Below are 19,986 nucleotides of genomic sequence, written 5' to 3'. Positions count from 1 at the left end.
CACCAGAGCACTTATTTTCTCCAAAATACCAAATGCATTTCAAAGCGGAAGACCACACTTTCTCAAAAAGTTCTGCCACTGAACAACTTCATGTAAAGTGACTTTGTAACTGGAACATTTTTAAAAGATGAAAAGTTTTCCAGGAGTCCTTCAGAGAGGCTGGTAATCAGATCTTAAATCACCAATTTTGTTAAGGCAGGTTTTGGTGTTACTTAAAAACAAACAGTGCAGTCAATCTGGATGATTGTTGCTGCTCCTTTGGCTGCTAGCCTTTTCATCACTTCACTGTTAAGTTTGAGAACAGAGAGTAGATTAAAGAAAATGAAACTTAGTTTATTTTTTAGGAACTGGGATGAAAACTGTAGTTTCAGATAGATATATTGACAAGAGTTTTAGAATTATGCTAGTATTTTGTTGATCTGTGCCCTCCCCCCCCCCCAAATTAACCAATTAAAAATATCCTTCAATCTTTGATGGAATCAGTATAACTGCCTTTCAACAGTTGTCTCTCTTGACTAAATTGTTTTCATAATAACCTGGTAAATGTTTTATTTGTTCAACATGTACAAAGTGACTGCACACACTTCACTATTTCATAGAACTCCTTTCTATTAAGGATCAGTATAATGACAAAGAAAGGACCAAGTTGATCTAATCTTGATTTTGTGATGTTTCTCGGTTGTCTTCTAAGTGATATTAAAAGATGTAAGATTCCTGGGAAAGAAAAAATAAATGAGAACTGAGCACTTAAAACTTATTCAATTTTTTTAAAGTATAAAAATAAATTTAATTAGGAAGAGTGAGAAGAGGGAGATAGTAAGAGTGGGGAATAGAGATTGTGGAAAAAATCTAATTGATGATAGGGTAATGGAATTCCAATTCCTCCTCTGGGCATAATGATCACCTGAATAGCTGCTGAAGTTTGCAGAGTTCTTTAAAATCTAGCACTGTTCCTCTGTTGGTAGCTAGATACCATATATTTATGTGTAGATATGAATGAAACATGCTCTTTTTAATCAGTAGGTTGCTGGTTCCTCTGGAGGATGAACATAGTGGATGCCTCACATTTTCAGCATTGCTGTTTAGTCTCACTACACCTGCAATATGTGTCTGTAGAATAGAAGCTCTATATTTCAGAGCATGAAACTAGGGATAAGAGGTTCAGTACCTGTTCCAAGATTTAAGTATAACATTTTTTTTAATCACAGATGAAATTTGCTCTCTATAATCTAAGTGAAATTTCTACATATTTTAAAACACGTTTTCCTATGTTCTTATGTGTACAATCAAAACTGGAAGTTAGCCTAGCTGGTTTGGCTCCATGGATAGAGTGTCGCCTGCGAAGTGAAGGGTCCTGGGTTTGATTCTGGTCAAGGGCACATGCCTGGGTTGCAGGCTTGATGGGGAGGCATGCAGGAGGCAGCAAATCAATGATTCTCTCTCATAATTGATGTTTCAGTCTCTCCTCCCTCTCCCTTTCTCTCTGAAATCAATAAAAATATATTAAAACAAAAAAAGCCTGGAAGTTAGATTCCATTCTAGGTAAACATTCTAAAGTAGCCAAAGACACATAAGGAATAGGCCAAAATTTGCATGTTTGTACAAAGCACACACACACAATATATATAAATGGAAAGTCACAATTTTGTTTTCATCTGTATTTGTGTAAAAACCATGTTGTATTTTTAGGCCTTCAGGCCTCACAAATACTTATGTGCATTATTCTGGGTAAGAGAGAGAGCAATAAAAAACAACCCAGAAATCCCTGTCCTCATGAAACTTATACTCCAGTGGAGGGTTAAAAGCCAATCAAGAAAGTGAAGTAAAATTGTGAAGCATGTTAGAAGGTAATGACAGCAATGGAGAAAAACAAAGCAGGGATGATGACAGTAAATGGGGGACATAATTTGCAGTTTTAAACTGGGGTATCAGGGAAGACCTTACTGAGAAGGTGACATTTGGGCAAAGCCTTAAAGAATGTGAAGAAGCAAGTTTTACAGATATCTGAGAGGAAAAAGAATTTTAGGCCAAAAAATATATATAAATAAATACAGTGGCCCTGGGGTAGGAACATGCTTGGTGTATGTGAAAACCACAAAGAGGTCAAGGTGGCAAGAGAAGAAGAGCAGTGGGAGATGAAGGCAGTGAGGGGGATGTGTGAAGAGTGTACCCGTGCGTGTGTGAAATAAGATACACGTGCAGATCATTTAAGGCCTGTGAGGCCTTGAGCAGAGTGATATGTAAACTAAAAACTATACTTTTTAACAGGATACCTTTGCCTACTATTTTGAAAAACCCTGGCTCTTCTTCCCGCCCCCCCCAAGGAAGTAGGTCCATCAGAAAGATGTATATGCATGGAATCTCCATGTAACAGTGGTTGCCTCTGGAGGAGAGGCACTGCAGGCAGAATTGAGAAAAAAACTGAATTTTAACCGTGAACTCTTTTGTAATGTTTGAATGTTTAAAAATCATATAAATGTATATTTTCAAAAAAAATATATTTTAGAACTGAATGTTCATATGCAAAAAATTTGAATCTTGATCCATACTTTATACTACATAGAAAAATTAATTAAAAATGGACCATATAGAAGAATTTAAAATGGACCATAGAACTAAATGTAATAACAACAACTAGAAAATTTCTAAAAGAAAATGTAAGAGAAAATCTTTATGATCCTGGCTAGGCAAAAAATTTACAAACAGTAATACATAAAAGAAAACTGAGCAATGAACTTCAAAATTTAAAATCTGCTCTTTAGAAGACACCATTAGGACAAGTCACATATTGGGAGAATATACTTGCAAAGCACGTAAGTAGAGTAGATAAAGAACACTCAAATCTCAGTAAGAAATAAGAAAACCCAATTATAAAAATGGACAAAATATTTGAACACAAATTTACCAAGATAAATACAGATGGCAAATAAGCACAAATGAACAGATGCACAACATATTTAGTTATTAAGAAAATGTAAATTAAAACCACAGTGAGATACTAAAGCACATTTATTCAAATGCTGAAAAGCAAACTGACAATAAGTAAAGGAAATGTAACTCACATATACTACTTTGGGGAACGGAAAATAGTACAACCATTTTGGAGAACAGCCTGGCGATTTCTTATCAGTTAATCATACATTCATCATGACCAGGCAATCCCACTACTCAGTATTTACCGAACTGAAACAAAAACTTATGTTCATACAAAATCCTTATGTGGAGGTTTATAGTGGCTTGTTTTATTATTGCCCCAAACTGGAAACAACCGACATGTTCTTTAATTGGTTAATGACTAAAAAAACACCGTGGTACATTTATGTAATGAACAACTATACCTAGCAAGAAAAAGGAAACAATTACTGATTTACACAATATGGCTGAAACGCAAATGCATTATGTAAGATGACTCAAAGGCTACATATTATATGACTGCAATTATGACATTCTTATATAAGCAGAACTACAGGTAAGTGGTTGTAGGAATGTCAGGTGGGAGGAAAGGTTGACTAAAAACATGCAGGAGGAAATTTCTTGGACTGATTGAAGTGCTCTATATTTTAACTGTGTTGTTACTCACCTATTTATCTGTCAAAAAGTACAGAACGCTACACTATTAAGAATCTATTGTATTATATACAAACTTGAGGCCTGGTGCATGAAATTCATGCACTGGGGGTGGGAGGGCTATGTCCCTCAGCCCAGCCTGCACCCTCTCCCAGTCTGGGACCCCTCGCTCCTTACTGCCCGCCTTGCTCCCTACTCCTTAGTGCTGCTGCAGAGGCAGGAGAGGCTCCCGCCACCGCCGCTGCGCTCGCCAGCTGTGAGCCTGGCTTCTGAGTGGGGCTCCCCCTGTGGGTGCGCACTGATCACCAGGGGGCAGCTCCTGCATTGAGCATCTGTCCCCTGGTGGTCAGTGCGCATCATAGTGACCAGTCATTCTGCCGTTTGGTCGATTTGCATATTAGGGTTTTATTATATAGGTTTGTACCTTAAAGAAAAAAACCAAGAAAACCAACCTGCACCCTCCAGTTCAACACTGAGAAAATGGACATATAAGAATTTAAGGAAACTTGTATTATCAAAGAATTATTCCTACTTAAGAAAAGATTTATTGTACTTTTATCTTAAACAGGCTACTCCTTTGAGAGCATTTTCATTTTGAGTACTGAGTAGCCATCCTATATAATAAAAGGCTAACATGCAAATTGTCCCCTGGACCGGGAGTTCGACCAGGGGACAGGGCCGGCTGGCTAATCTCCACGGCCCCTCCCCCTGGCTGGCCCAGCCTTGGGCCTCTAGTTTTCTGATAAGCGACAACAAAGCAACAAAAAAACAAAACAAAACAAAAACTGTATGTGGGGTAATCCCAATTAAACCCGAATCATAAATGATCCAACATGTCTGAGCTATTCATGTAAGTCCAGGGGAAATAAAACAATTTAACATAAATAAGACATTGATTTATTAATGCATTAATATATTTCCCTCAGGAAGTTAATGTAGAGAAAAAGCTGTATGTATTTATATTTTATCAAAAATGCTATTTAAACAACAAGAGTGATAAATCTAAATCTAACCTTGAACCTGATCTCTTAAAAACTAAGCACCCATTATAATTTAAGGAATATTTACTTGTGCCATTACAATAGTGTCACAGATGCTAAACAGACACTAGTAGCATATATAGTTATAGGAACTCCTTGGTAAAACTACACATGATATATATCCCAATTACCAGGTGGTGGAAAGGTATGGAATCAACTTTGAGGCAAACTAGCTTTTGGGGTTCTTGGCTTCCTTTGTACACTTTTGTTACTGCATGGCCTAAATTGGTCTGTGGTAGCTCGTTAGTTATGGAAGCCTACTGGATGCTTCCAATCCAGGCCTCCATACCATCACCATCTGTTTTGTACCTTTCTTCCAGGTGCCACACAGTCCAGCCACAGAAAGAAGTATGTGTTTACTTTAGTTTACAAGTCTTTGTGGATCAATAGCTATAAAATTTATATACCATCTTTCTTTGGATGTCATTGCTATGTTGGCAACCTCAAGAGGTAGGAGGGACACTGAAAGCTTGAATTTGCAAATAATCTAGCCAATAAAATTCATGCTACTCATACAGGGCGTGTTAAAAAAATGTATGACCTTGCCCAGCTGGCGTGGCTCAGTGGTTGATTATTGACTTATTAACCGGGAGGTCACAGTTCGATCCCGGTCGGGCTGTGTGCCCAGGTTGTGGGCTCAATTCCCAGTGTGGGGCTTACAGGAGGCAGCCGATCTCTCATCATTGGTGTTTCTCTCTCTCTCCCTTCCTCTCTGAAATCAATAGAAATATATTTAAAAAACTTGATCTCTAAGATTTAATACACACTCTTCCCCCCTATTAAGTTTCAACTATTAAGAACCAACTATATAATACAGTTAAGTCTTGACTTAATGTTGTCAATAGTACTATGACTTTAAAAGTGAAACCACATATAATGAAACCAATTTTACCAGCCTAGTTAATATAAACAAGAGTTAATTTCCTATGGCATACGAAACATTACTTGAGGACCTGCTGTATCTCTTTTTTCCCCTAAGTCTTAAAAATTAGATTTCAATCCACTAAATCAGAGATAATACAAAAACGGAAATATCACTAATGTTTAAGCAAGTTAAAAGTTTGTCTATACCTGATGAAGTGTTCCTGCTGGTAAGACAATGGCATCACCAAGGAACTGAACAAGAGTGCAGGTTCTAACTCCATATTCCTCAAGCAGTCTTTGGCGGAGCTTTTTGTTCACATACCAACTTTGATCACGTATTGGATCATGTTCTGGTAGAACTTCAAGGCCTTGCTCTTTTGAAATCTGAAATATGGATTGTAATTAAAATAAGCACCCCAATTTCAGTAAGGGAAATGGTAAATTCTGTTCCATTAAATTTCAATTTTCTTTACAATAAGTCTTTTGTTCTCACAATCGTATGGAATGATTGAGCTTAAGTTAGAGAAAATATTCTACAACCATTTGAAAAGCCAGAGGATATTAAAACACTGCACACTGATAAAGTGAGGCACACTCCCTTCTCATCTCCTTCCACTGTGAAGTTTATATCTATTTGGTTCCTTCCTTATAACTGTTACAAGAGTACAATGCACAGATGAGAAAAAGCTTAGTCAAATAATTCATAGGTATGGACTTCATAAATATTTTCTGATCCTGCTTGTCTCTTAAGGTAGGTACTTTTTACCTTTTAAGATAAATACCTTTATACTATTAACCTCCTAACCCTTGACAAATCAACTTCAAGGAACCATTTATTAATCACTGAATAACCTGCTGTTTAAAAAGCATAACTTGTAATATTTTAAATTAAAATACTTGTAAGTATTCTGGTATAAGATAGTAGGTACAGGGTTTTAGCCCTCTGCACTGACCAGAGACCTATGTCCATTCAGAAGGAAGATGTTCCTTACTATAAGAAAAGCAGCAATGATGGTACCCTAAAAAAATCTCTATAATTAGAAAATTTAGAAAATATTTGAACAAAGGGTTTTAATCATTTATTCAGATGAATATGTCACATTCATTTAGAATGTCTAACAACCAAAACAAAGGTACAATTACTAAAAATTTCAGTCTATTCAAAGAAGTGTATCTCAGCAATCAGATATGATAGAGTAGTACTCCCCAGGTCAACAGCAAAAAGAAGTCAATAAAAAAAGATCCTACATTATTTAATGACTAGAAGCCTGGTGCACGAAACTTGTGCATGGGTAGGGTCCCTAGGCCTGGCCGGTGATCAGGACTGGCCTGGGGGGCGACCAGTGGGGCGATCTGGGGGCCCCTGCTGACACTTGTCTTGGCTGGCCTGGGGTCTGCAGGCTGGGAGCAGCTCCTGCATTGAGCGTCTGCCCCCTGGTGGTCAATGCGCATCATAGCGACTGGTCGTTCCACCATTTGGTCCATTTGCATATTAGGCATTTATTATATAGGATCTTATTCTGAATGCCAAAGAAGTTACATTAAAAATTAGTCTTTGCTTAAGGTGAAGAGATAAACAAATTTGCAAACTAAATTATACCTTCTGAAGAAATTCCCTTATCTTGTCAACATCTTTCCCAGCATAAATATGCCACAGAGCACCAGGTATTTCACTTGAGTCCTTCAATCGTTTTCTTAAAATGTCATCCAAATCTTCTTCTTCAAATTTCTTGAGTATTCCTAAAACACCAGAGAATATTTTCAAATTGGTCAGCAAAGACTACCAGCAGAAAGCCAAGACTCCTAAAAATGACCTATTGGAGGCAGCACAGTGCTTGATAGACTGGGACTTTTAAAGAGGAGATAAACCTCAAATGTCTTCTAATTCCTGGGAGATCTCACATATTATTAATCTGTAATTAAATGCAAATGCCCTACATACTGTGGTTTTGAGGAAACATCAAATCGTTCCTTTGAAATGTTGGCAAACCAAAAACGGTACACACACACACACACACACACACACACACACACACACACACGTCTGAACAGGAAAAAAAAAGTTAACTATGGTTATCTCTGAGTCTTCTTTTCCAAATTCCCAGTTTCACTATACTGAAACATTTTAAAGAAATGTTCTTTGAAGAAATCTATTGCCTGCTACAATGAATACATCAGATGTTTCCCAATTTGCAACAGTAGAAATAAAAGCCTTTTTATCTTTAAAATTATCTGTAAGGATTTCTTAACTCAAACATTTATTAAGTGTTTACAATGTGCCAGACACTGTCCTAGAATGTTGGGGATTATAGTTAAGAAAGACAGTCAAAACCTCACAGATAAAAGAGGGTATTAATAAATGTAGACAAATAAGAATATCACATAGTGAGTGCAGTCACACAAGTACAAAAAAATTCCAAAAGATGGGTTCAGTTCTCAAATATAATCCCGATAATGTATGTTTATAAAATGCCAGTTGATTTTTTTTAGTTAATCCTTACCTGGATATTTTTCCATTGATTTTTTGAGAGTGGAAAGAAGGGAAGGAGTGGGAAGGAGGAGGGAGGAGAAGAGGGGGAGAGAGAGAAACACAGATATGAGATAGACACACAGGCCCTAACCGGTTTGGTTCAGTGGACAGAGCGTCGGCCTGCAGACTGAAGGGTCCCAGGTTCGATTCCTGTCAAGGGCATGTACCTTGGTTGTGGGCACATCCTCAGTGGGAGGTGTGCAGGAGGCAGCTGATCGATGTTTCTCTCTCATTGATGTTTCTAACTCTCTATCCCTCTCCCTTCCTCTCTGCAAAAAAAAATCAATAAAATATATTTAAAAAGAAAAAAAGAGATAGACACAGAGATTGGTTGCATCCATTCACGTCCCAACTGAGAGTCAGGATTGAACCTGCAACCCAGGTTCGTGCCCTTGACTGGGAATCAAACCCTTTGGTGTGTGGGCCGATGCTCTAACCACTGAGAAAACTGACCAGGCCCAGTTGATGGTTTTTAAATGTAGTTTTAAAAAATAACTATTGAAAATGATTTTTAGTGACAGAGAGGGAGGGAGAGAGAGAAACATTGATTTGTTCCACTTATTTATGCATTTACTGGTTGATTCTTTTTTTAAAAAAAATACATATATTATTGATTTTTTACAGAGAGAAAGGCAGAGGGATAGAGAGTTAGAAACATCCATCAGCTGCCTCCTGCTCACCCCCTACTGGTTTATGTGCCTGCAACCCAGGTACATGCCCTTCCTGTCCTGAACCTGGGACCCTTCAGTCCGCAGGCCGACGCTCTATCCACTGAGCCAAACCGGTTAGGGCTATTGGTTGATTCTTATAAGTGTGTGACTGGGGATCACTGCAACCTTGGCTTATCAAGATGGTGCTCTAAGCAATTGAGCTACCTGACCAGGGCTAATGTATTTTCTTTAACAAAATTATAATTTAACAACCTTAGATAAAAGTTTTTCAATTACCGTTCCTTTAACTTTTATTGCTCTGTAAATTAAAACAACCAAATCATAAGGAAGAGAAAGTTTATACTGTTTAATGAAGATCTCTAGTGGGAGATGATAATATGAGTTACACTTTGAGGGATAAACAGGAATTTGCCAAAAAAGAGATAGGAGGGCCATTGTAGATGGAAGAAAAGAAAAAGTGCATACTTTTTAGACCACTATTTCTTAATGTGTTTTAAGCATTATTATATCCCCAAAACATTTTTTTTAAAAAAATAATATATATATTTTTTATTGACTTAGAGGAAGGGAGAGGGAAAAATAGCAACATCCATGATGAGAGAGAATCATGGATCAGCTGCCTTCTGCACGCCCCCTACTGGGGATTGAGCCTGCAACCTGGGCATGTGCCCTGACCAGGAATGGAACCATGACCTCCTGGCTAGGCACCCAAAACATTCTTTACTTTTTGTGACCATCTATGAAAATTGGCAAAACTTTAGATAAAAGACAGTCAAAGAACTAAAATATTAATGTTTTCTCAAAGATAAAAAACTATGCTATAAATGAGATGGGAGGTATGTAGACACAAAGGCAATTAAGAAAGTTCCAACATTTAAGCACATGAAAGACTAGAGAAAAACAGGCGTACCCTCTATATTGCAGACAAATTGCTATAGGGGATGATTTGAAAAAGAGTACAATGAAGTAGCCTTTGCCGGGTTGGCTCCATGGAGAGAGCGTCAGCCTGCAGACTGAAGGGTCCCGGTCAAGGGCACATGCCCGGGTTGCGGGCTCGATCCCCAGTGGGGGGTGTACAGGAGGCAGCTGATTAATGATTCTCTTTCATTACTGATGTTTTCATCTCTCCCTCTCCCTTCCTCTATGAAATCAATTAAAAGAAAAAAAAAAGAGTACAGTGAAGTACAGAAGAGATAATTAAGCCTGAGGCATAACAGGCTTTGAAAGGAAGTAATCTCAACCACAGGTCACATTTCTGTGCTAGAGCTGGGACTATAAACTGTCCCTGACTCTTAAATCCTTGGGTGTAGGAGAAGCAAAGGGTTTTTTTTTAATCTATTATAATCAATAATCAATAGCAAAGGGACCTAAGAAACAATGTACAAGTGAGTTTCTATAGTTTTGGGAGAATTTAGTGTGGGTATTATAGAAGCTGTCAAATATACAGAAAAGTTGAGTGAATCCTGTAATGAAACCCCATATCCTTGGCAACTAGCCACTAAGCTGTACAAGCATTCTAGGCTCCAGATATAGATATGACGATCTAAGTGATACTAGAAAACGCAGACAATTAAGTCTATAACTCTATGAACAGTATTAGGAATCAGGGAGTAGTTTCACAGGAGCCAAGGCCAGTATCTGAAGGTGACATAGTGATTAAACAGTGCCATTTATTTACAGATGTGGCAAGTAATGAAAGGGCCAGGAAGAAACCATTAAATTACCCAGTTGTGAGAGCCGTAGCACAAGTAATTTCAGTGGGGTAGCAGGTACAGAGCCCAACCTTATTCAGATGAAATGTGAAAGGGAGGTGACAGACACAGCAAAGAATTTGGTATGAGAGCAAGAGTATAGGATGATGGCAAGAAAAACATGGTTTGAAGGAAGTTTTCTTTTGAAAAGGAAGGAACAGTCCAGAGTGCACTCCTACTCTGAAGAAAAGAAGCTAGTTAGTGGAGAGGGAAAATTTAAAGGCCTATGTCTATAAAGAAGGGAATAACGGATGAAAAAGGTTTCATGGAATCTAAAACCTATACACTGGATAGAAACGTTATTTCTACTTTAAAAGAAAAGGCCCCTTGCCTTGGCTGGTGTGGCTCAGTTGGATGGAGTGTTGACCTGTATACCAAAAGGTGGCGGGTTCGATTCCAGGTTGGGGTATGTGCAGAAGGCAGCTGATCAATGTTTCTCTCTCTCTCTCCTCCCCCCATGTCTCTAAAACTCAATAATAAAAACTATAAAAAGAAGAAAAGGTCCCTTCTAAATGATACTGGAGAAAAAAATCATCTTCAGAGTTCCAGGGTCTACGGTCTATTCTTCAATAAATGTTTATAAGTGAGCTTTAACAGTCTATTTTCATTAACACAATATTTAATGAAAAAAGAGCAAATAAAAATATCCATTTTTAAAATTAAAATTCCTATTATGTAAAAAAACGCCACATGGGTAAACAATCCCTTTTCAAGTAATAAAGATTAAAATATCCCTATAATCATTGTAATTCTTTCTGTAATCTTTGCTGTTAACTCACAGGCTGACATTCTGGATAACACTAGTGTGTGTGGTTGTTCAACTGTTATTCCAAACATCATTATTCTTTAATTTTTTTTACCTGCTTTTGAGAGAATGCCATTTCCTTTTGCTATGCCAACATAGACTAGAATATTTACAACATCAGAAACTTCAACATGGAGATTTGTTGTTCCTATGTCATGATCTTTAGCAGCAGCTACACCTGTGTATGAAATAAAATTTTACTTGACTAATTTACATATCCCAAACCAACTCTATGAGGAAAATTTAATTGTTTTACTCTCCATGATTCAAAACCTCCCCCAAAAAGTCACAATCCTGAAATGTTCCATAAAAATTAAATCAATAGAAAATGGAAATATTTGCAAGGAATCAGCAGGTACTTATCTATATATGGGATATTACTTCCTACTATATTGATTTAGAAAAATATTTCAATGGATTATTAAAAGAACATATTTAGTGTAACCTAAAAATCATTAGACAATTTATCTATGGAGAGAAGTTAGTTAAAATTCCATAGAATTCCAAGTTGATGGAAATGCAAATATATACCTACCATAGGCACTGCACAACCTGGGTCCTAGATCAGGGCGCACAAAAAATGCTGGCAAATGAGAGGCCAAGTTGAATTTTCCTTCTGGATTACAATATTCTGGCAATGGCAGGCTTTTTAAAAAATCTTCATATCTGAAAAATAACATTGGCTTCTTTTGAATAAAGACATATTTTTAAGTGCTTCCAAATATGCAATTTTCAACTTGTTCAAAAACATAAGGCCTTTGATAGGTAACACTTTTCCTGACTTCATTAAAAGTTTAAATGAGTGCATAATACATCCACAAGCAAAGAACAGAAGCCATACTAAAATGGCAATGCTGCCTAATCGTGACATTTAAAAACGCCATGAACAGGGAAGTCCCAAAGAATGTGTCCTTGACATGAGCATTCTTCCCTTTACTGTCCTAACATGGACTCTCCCCTGCTGAGACTACAGAAATTCAGTCTCTTTTCTTTCTTATTTATTTATTTATTTATAAAATCCTCACCTGAGGATATTTTTTTCCATTGATTTTTAGGAAGCGAGTGGAAGGGATAGAGACAGAAAGAAACAACGATGTGAGACACATCAATTGGTTGCCTCCCGCATGTGGAGATTGAGCCTGCAACCGAGGTACATGCTCTTGACCAGAATCAAACCCACGACCCTTTAGTCCCAGGGCCTATACTAAACGACTGAGCCAAATTAGTTAGTGCCAGTTTTGTTTTTTAGTTTATTTTTAATTGAGGAAGAAAATGCCTAACATTCATTTTTGTTGTTCCTTATCTTACTTCTGGGTATAAATCTCAGCTCAACTTCAAAAAGCTAAGTCAAAAAAAACCCCAAAAACAAAAAACAAATTTTAAAAGATATACCTGGCTGGCATCATAGTCTTGAATTCTTCTCCTGAAGGGCAATCTTTCAATTTTAAAACAACTGTTTCTCCACTTTTCGTTTTTTGCCGTTCTATAAAGAATACAGTTAATTACAAAAAAAGTAATCTCTGCCTTTTAAATTTTTATTAATGTTTGAAGAGGAAGAAATGTAAAAAGTGAATGAATAACTCAATTGTAGCACAGTAGGTACTTAATGAATGCGTGCATAATTGGCTTTTATTTCTTATATACTTAGGTAGTTTTAAGACTTTTGTTCTTATGTATATAAATTCTTTTAAAAATATTCCTATTTTTATTAAAATTACTTTTAATTTTCAGTGTTTTATATAAATTTTATAATTCAACTTCCAAAGGTTTATGGGGTTGCCAAATAATATTCCTCATGTGATATAAGTAACCATAATTAAAAGACTTGTTTATGGCCAAAAGAAATTAGATGTGGAGACAAGAATAGGATCCAGTCTCCTATTTCCAAGCACAGATGGTCAACTCAACCATTTTTTCAATGGTGTGAAAACCGGCATTCAGTAGAAACTGTATTTCTAATTTTGAATTTTCTTCTTTTCCTATGCTAGCTATGTGGCATTTTGTGGGTTTTTTTGCCCACTGTATGTAAGCTAATGTAATATTTAAGGTAGTCTAGGCTAAAAGCTTGACATTCTGTACGTTAGGTGAATGCATTTTGACACAATAATTTCAACTTACGACTTTATCAGGATGTAACCAATTTTAAGTTAAGGAATATCTGTATTTGTTTCTTTTTATTAGACAACAAAGTAATATAGAAGTTTAAAAGATTAAAAACCTGGTAAGTTGTATTTACAATTTATTGTTTTTGGGGAATACTAGTATGTTTAACAAAAAGAATGAACAGACAACAAACAAACCAAAAACCAACGTACTTGAAACTTCTTCAAAACCATCCCAGAATTCTTTGACATTGCCATTTGAAGTAATGCTGTCTTTACAGTTCAGAAGGTCAGCTTGGTGGTCTCCAAAATCAAGACTAATTGATTCTGACTTCCATAAGCTCATGTTCATTTTCTTATGTACACCAGAAACCACTGCAGGCTTATAAATAGATAAATAAAAGGTGAAAGATATATGGACACTTCCAAAATTTGACTTTATAAGCACATACAACAAATGTTAAGTTTTAGTACTAATGACAACTTGTGAGAATACGAGGCAATCAAAAATAGGCCCTGACTTGGAAAGATGTTCACAATACAGTATATTGTTAAAAAGAAAAAGGGATGAGAATGCTGTGTAGAGTACATTAAAAATTTCATTTCTAGACAGTATAAATATGCTTTTTTGGTTCCTTTATTTACAGATTAATTTTTAGACACAAAATAACCTACTCATTTGTTTGTATGTATGTAATGTTATGTATTAAAAATTTTAAAGTAAATTATATAAAAACTCCTTGAGCTTAAAAGTTTATATACATTCTGAGTTTCCATTACTTAAAACACATACCTACATTTTTTACCTTGACAAGGATCATAATAAATAAAAATATTAAACTAGGCATAACATTAAATTTCAAGCCTAATCACTATTCTCTGAAAGTGAACCTCTCCTTTGAAATCCTATGAATTAAAAATCCCTCAAGGCTCTCTAAACTAAAAACCAACAACTCAAGTTTTATAGCTTTTAAAACTCCAATGGTGATGTTTTAAAAAAACAAACCTCTTAGGCAATCTGATGTATTATTCTCAGCCCCCTCCCTTGCCCCCACCTTAATTCCTTTATTATAAATGAAGTTGAAAGTCTAAAATATAGAGAACACAAAGTTGTGACTTAAAGTCTTCTGTAAAAGATACTAAGTACACTTAAACTTCATAAGATAATTAAATTTAGGGAACCATAGAATAACCTCAAGCTAGGGTTCTTATAACAATAGTCATCTCAAAAGCAAAGAAAATAAAAAACCACCCTAAAATCTGGTTGACTACATGGATGACTGCTCCATTAAACTTACTTTCAATGGGCTTAATGACACGTCCAACTATTATTAAAACATTCAACTATTAGATAATTAACTACTGTTGGCAATTCACAGCCCCAATTATGCATATTCAGTAATACTCCTTATCCAACCCTATGCCATTCTATTTGATGGTAACCAGCAGCTTAGGAAAAGAAGGATTTTTAAAAATTATAGAGGCAAGTTACTTAGAATATTCTGAAGCAGAACCCTTTGACTATCATCATCATCTTCCCGAAATACTGAAAACTTTGACTCCATGCGTCTAGTCTCATTCCCCTCTAATTCAACTTTCAATCTGTTTTGCTGTCACTTTAAAATGTCCGTTTACTTTGATTACTGAATTAAACCTATTATCTGTAGGATACAGTGCAAACTTTTAAAGTATGATATATAAAGGCCACTCATAATCTGAAAAATCAGATTCATAATCATAACTCTAACTCCCTCATTTCTTTACCATTACCCCATAGAACTCTTACATCTGTGTTCCAGACAAACAAAACTACTTAACACTTCCCCCCAAACCTGATGCTCTTGTTTAAAGCATCTCCAACCTATTGTCTACCTAGAAAAATTTCACTTAACCCCTAGGGCATTAATTCAGATCAGCCTTTTTGAATTAGTACTCTAGCTTAGTCATTCCCTATTTGGAGTTTCTATAGTTACTTTGAACAAACTTCTTAGAATATTTAACATGTTTATAAAAATATTTATGTGACTATTTCAAACCCACACAAAATTAAGTGGTCTAAACTGTGACCCAGCAATGGTATTGAGCTTTGAGAGCCAAGCCCTGCCCCTCAAAAAAAAAAAAAAAAGGGAAGCTAAATATTGTGTGCTATCAGCCTTCTTTATCCATGGCTTTATCCATGGCTTTTCTGAATTAGCAGATTCAACCAACCATGAATAGAAAATAGTAGGAAAAATAAGAGATGTTCTGTTGTTGCTGATATGTACTATGTAGTTAAGGCCTACGATGGTTTCCTTTGTATGAAACACATAAATACAAATTTATCTTGTCATTATTCCCTAAACAGTATCATATAGCAACTGTATACATAGCATTTACACTGCACTAGGTATTATAAGTAATCTAAAGTATACAGGATGTGAAATATGGCTTCAAATGTATATAATGTACAGGTATGTATTTTTTCTGGGGAGAGAGAAATTAAACTGTCATCAGATATTAAAAAGGATTAGTGACCTAAAAAAAGATTAAGAACTGTACTAAAACAGTTCTTACTCCTATCTTACTAATTTTTATATAACTTAGTCATTTTCATATCCTTTGTGGCAAGCATAAAGAATGGATTTTATTAAGTGCTCAATAACTATCTGAGGAATGAAGAAAGTGAAACAAGTTGTTTGCCGAAACCGGTTTGGCTCAGTGGATAGAGCGTCGGCCTGCGGACTGAAAGGTCCCGGGTTCGATTCCGGTCAAGGGCATGTACCTGGGTTGCGGGCACATCCCCAGTGGGAGATGTGCAGGAGGCAGCTGATCGATGTTTCTCTCTCATCGATGTTTCTGACTCTCTATCTCTCTCCCTTTCTCTCTGTAAAAAATCAATAAAATATATTAAAAAAAAAAAGAAACAAAATAGCAATGATGTTTTTCAGAAAGCAAGAAAAAACTGAAGGTGGTAATCCTAAATCATGCAAATTCTTAATTTTGTTCATAATTTGTGCATTGATGTCATATACTGCCATCTGAAAGGTGTACCAAACATTACATCAAAACTTTGTTCAAACATTTTTATTTGAGAATTATATAATGGAGTTTGTCATTCAAGACTTGATGAACTGAGTTAAAAATAGTGCATGGGTAAACATTAAAGGCAAAAAACATCTATACTTTTCATCAGTTCAAGAAAAAATGCTTCTATAATTAACACTTTAATAGCAGATATGAAATCTATTAATTGGACTAAAACAGAAGTGTGAGAAAAAGGAGGTACCAAACTATGTAAATGCAATGGCTTTTTAAAGTCTGCTGACTGATTAAAAAATCAGTGCTTTCCTAAATTCATATAAATCTGGCCAAAAATAAGAATTCAGAAACAATCAATCTGGTAATCTTTTTATCTTACTTCTACTCCAAATGTGTTAAGTACTATCCCTCCTTTATTTTCTATTTCTAAAAAGAAAAGCATTTTGCCTCTTTAACTCGCTTCAGTTCCTCTAAGAGTGTGTACTAAAATCAGCTTAAAATACTCACTTGTCCATGTTTCCAACACTCTTTGAAAAGCTTCCAATTATTAGTATTTTTATAATCCTTAAGCCAAAGAATATGCTTCTCACAGATCCAAGAATGTGGTATATCATTGAACAATTTGTTTTCATCCATGGCAGATTTTCTGCTTTCTCTAGGCTCTTCTTTAAGGTCTGGTTTTACATTTATCTTAGTGGCTTTATTTGGTGGAATTTTGTTTTCAACAACTGAAGCAATTATGTCATCAAGAATGTTTGGCATGGTCCTTCCAGTTTTACCACTCTATAGGGGGGGGGGGGGGGGGAGAAATTATATTTTGAGAAGAAATGCATACAGTTTTAAACTCACTTTTTTCTTTTTCTTTTTTCCTCTTCACCAAAGGACATGCTTAGAGGGAGAGGAAGAGAGGAACAGAGGAAGAGAGGAAGCGAGGGAGAGGGGGAGAGGGAGGGAGGGAGGGAGGGAAGGAGGGGGAGGGAGAGAGAAGGAGAGAGAGAGAGAGAGAGAGAGAGAGAGAGAGAGAGAGAGACATTGACATTGATGTGAGAGAGAAACATCCATCAGTTGCCTTCCATAAGTGCCCCAACTGGGGATAAAACTGGCAACCTTTCGGTGCACAGGATGACGCTAACCAAGTGAGCAACTCCAGACAGAATAAACTTTCATTTTGATTTACTACTAACATAGCAAACAACTAACACAAATAATTTACTTGCCCTCAAGAATATGTGAATATGGATCTTTAGTCCCTACACTGTTCCTGCCCTTAGAGGTGGGAACCAGAATTTTGGTGGTCTCCATGTGAGGCCAAGTCCGCAGCAACTGGAAGTATGGCTTCCCTACTTTTTATATTGTTTTAGGATTGGAGCAGAGCGCACAAATAGGTAGAATTTCCAATATACTTTTAATGGCCACTAAAAATGTATGCTTATCTATACAATTATCTGTATTTTTCTCTGGAGAATAACGAAAGCAAAATTGATTTTTGAATATTTTATTTTAACTAACCAAACATTTACCTCCATGTTCTCCCCCTTCCCCCATTGGATATATGGTTTTCAAATTCTGAAGGAGTGTCTTAGGGCTCCTTCTGGCATCAAAATGCCACTTGCCCAACCTTATTCATTCACCTTGGAAAAACCAAACTCTCTAGCTTTCAAATTATGAGTTATAATGCAAACAGGAACATGCCAAATAATTTGGTGTATTTTATTTGATCTGACTCTATTTATTATGTAGTTCAAAGCTGAGTCTCCAAATCTTCTAAACTTAAGGCCAATATAAAGGTAAAAAATCTGGCATCTCACTTACTGGGGTTCCCATTGAATATACTGGTGCAAAGGCAATGCCAGCATCTGTAGAACCCACACGTAGCTTGCCCGCTGTTGTGGTCAGTAAGTCCCGTAAGGTTGAGCCTTGCTCATTACTCTGGGGGCCTGGAGGTGATGCTCTGCTATTTGGAGAATCAGGACTGTCTTGTTCTCTCTCTTCTTTAATTTGCTTTTCAAGGGCAAATTCTTTATTTTCTGAAATAAAACATTTTACAAAATTCAAATAAAATTAAGTATGCTGCGAAAGTACAGACAAAACTGGCACTCTGTATTTTATAGTGAGACATTAAAACTATACACTAGTGATTTATTCACCTGAACACACACCAGACGATGGGCTAGATCAGCCCTGGGCAAACTACGGCCTGCAGGCCAGATCCGGGCCGTTTGAAATGAATAAAACTATTGAAAAAAAAGACCGTACCCTTTTATGTAATGATGTTTACTTTGAATTTACATTAGTTCACACAAACACTCCATCCATGCTTTTGTTCCGGCCCTCCGGTCCAGTTTAAGAACCCATAGTGGCCCTCGAGTCAAAAAGTTTGCCCACCCCTGGGCTAGATCCTTCAAAATGGAGTCAAACGGTTTGAATATGAAAAGGCCTTCCTCAAAATCTTAGGCATGAGTTTATACCTGCCACAAATTAAACACTCTAGCGAAGACAGGAAGAAGTACTGGTATATGTGAGCAATAAATCTACTGCCCTAGAGGCTTTATTAATATGCTCATCCCAGAAATGGTTCTACAACTAATTCTGATGCAATCACAGGGAGGTAAGTTCCTAATAAGAGAAGACAAAGGTTTTACTGAACCTAAGCCATAATGGGAGCAAAAGACAAAAAGTAAATTGTTTTATGTGAATAGTACATTAATGTATAAAAGTATATTATTGTTTATATTATAATACTCTATTATACAGCTGACCCTTGAACAACATAGCTAGGGGTGCCCACAATACCCCATGCAGTCAAAAATCCACATATAACTTTTGACTTCCTCAAACTTGTCCTTTGATACTTGTGGAAGATTGGTCCCAGGACACCCCCAACCACCATGGATACCAAACTCCATGGATGCTCAAGGCTCCAATATAAAATAGTGTAGATTAATGCATATAGTTGGCACTCCACATCTGTGGATTCCCAATCATGAATCATAAACAGTACAGGTATTTATGGGAAAAAGCCACATATAAGTGTACCCACACAGTTCAAATCCATATTGATTAAGGGTCACTGTACAGTTAGATAATTAATGACATTTACCTTTTTTTTCCTCTCTGGACTTTTGTTCTGCAAGATCTGCTAACCAGTGTAGTGGTGACTGGGATTCTGGGGGACTTAACTTGCTGTCTGTGCTTACATCACTCCCTGGACTGCTGCTGCCATTGCCCTCAGACTTCTGAGGAGTATTCTGCTGCTGAGACTCAGGCATGCACAGAGAAATCTTATTACTGTGATTAAGAACATTCTGTAAAACCTGTAAGGATAGAACAGCAGAATTTTAAAAATTCTATCTCTTCAATTGATCACAGTTAAAAGAAGTCAGATTTTACAGTAACACAGAAACAATTTAAAAAAGTAAGTCTTAAATCGGATATAAAATATCAAAGCTAATTAATTAACCATGCATTTTATTTAAATAATTAGAAATTTATACTCACTTGAGATACACCATTCATTGTAGAAAAATTACCAACTTGTATATTCTGTTTGTTAGTACAATGACAATGGGATTTAATACCATACTTTTCTCTAAGAGTGTGCATCACATCTAGAAGATCTGTCAAAACTACAAAATATA

The 19,986-nt window shown here is 36.3% G+C and overlaps 1 protein-coding gene across 9 annotated transcripts in view; it reads right to left on the bottom strand.

The window, feature by feature from the left end:
• JMJD1C (jumonji domain containing 1C) overlaps nt 1-19,986 on the bottom strand; it is a 260,540-nt gene that overhangs the window by 1,494 nt on the left and 239,060 nt on the right. For all 9 annotated transcript variants that reach the window (XM_059662587.1, XM_059662585.1, XM_059662586.1 and 6 more), the window contains 10 exons: nt 19,847-19,974; nt 19,449-19,662; nt 18,161-18,375; nt 16,856-17,131; nt 13,544-13,712; nt 12,621-12,711; nt 11,764-11,894; nt 11,284-11,406; nt 7,072-7,211; nt 5,679-5,855 (listed from right to left, as the gene is read on the bottom strand). In XM_059662587.1, the coding sequence (XP_059518570.1) occupies nt 5,679-5,855; nt 7,072-7,211; nt 11,284-11,406; nt 11,764-11,894; nt 12,621-12,711; nt 13,544-13,712; nt 16,856-17,131; nt 18,161-18,375; nt 19,449-19,662; nt 19,847-19,974 (1,664 nt within the window). The remainder of the gene's footprint in view (nt 1-5,678; nt 5,856-7,071; nt 7,212-11,283; nt 11,407-11,763; nt 11,895-12,620; nt 12,712-13,543; nt 13,713-16,855; nt 17,132-18,160; nt 18,376-19,448; nt 19,663-19,846; nt 19,975-19,986) is intronic.

The sequence above is a fragment of the Myotis daubentonii genome, chromosome 13, assembly GCF_963259705.1.
Source record: "Myotis daubentonii chromosome 13, mMyoDau2.1, whole genome shotgun sequence".
Lineage (NCBI taxonomy): Eukaryota > Metazoa > Chordata > Mammalia > Chiroptera > Vespertilionidae > Myotis > Myotis daubentonii.
The sequence above is the reverse complement of the archived record's forward strand: the minus strand, read 5'-3'. Positions and strand labels throughout refer to the sequence as shown.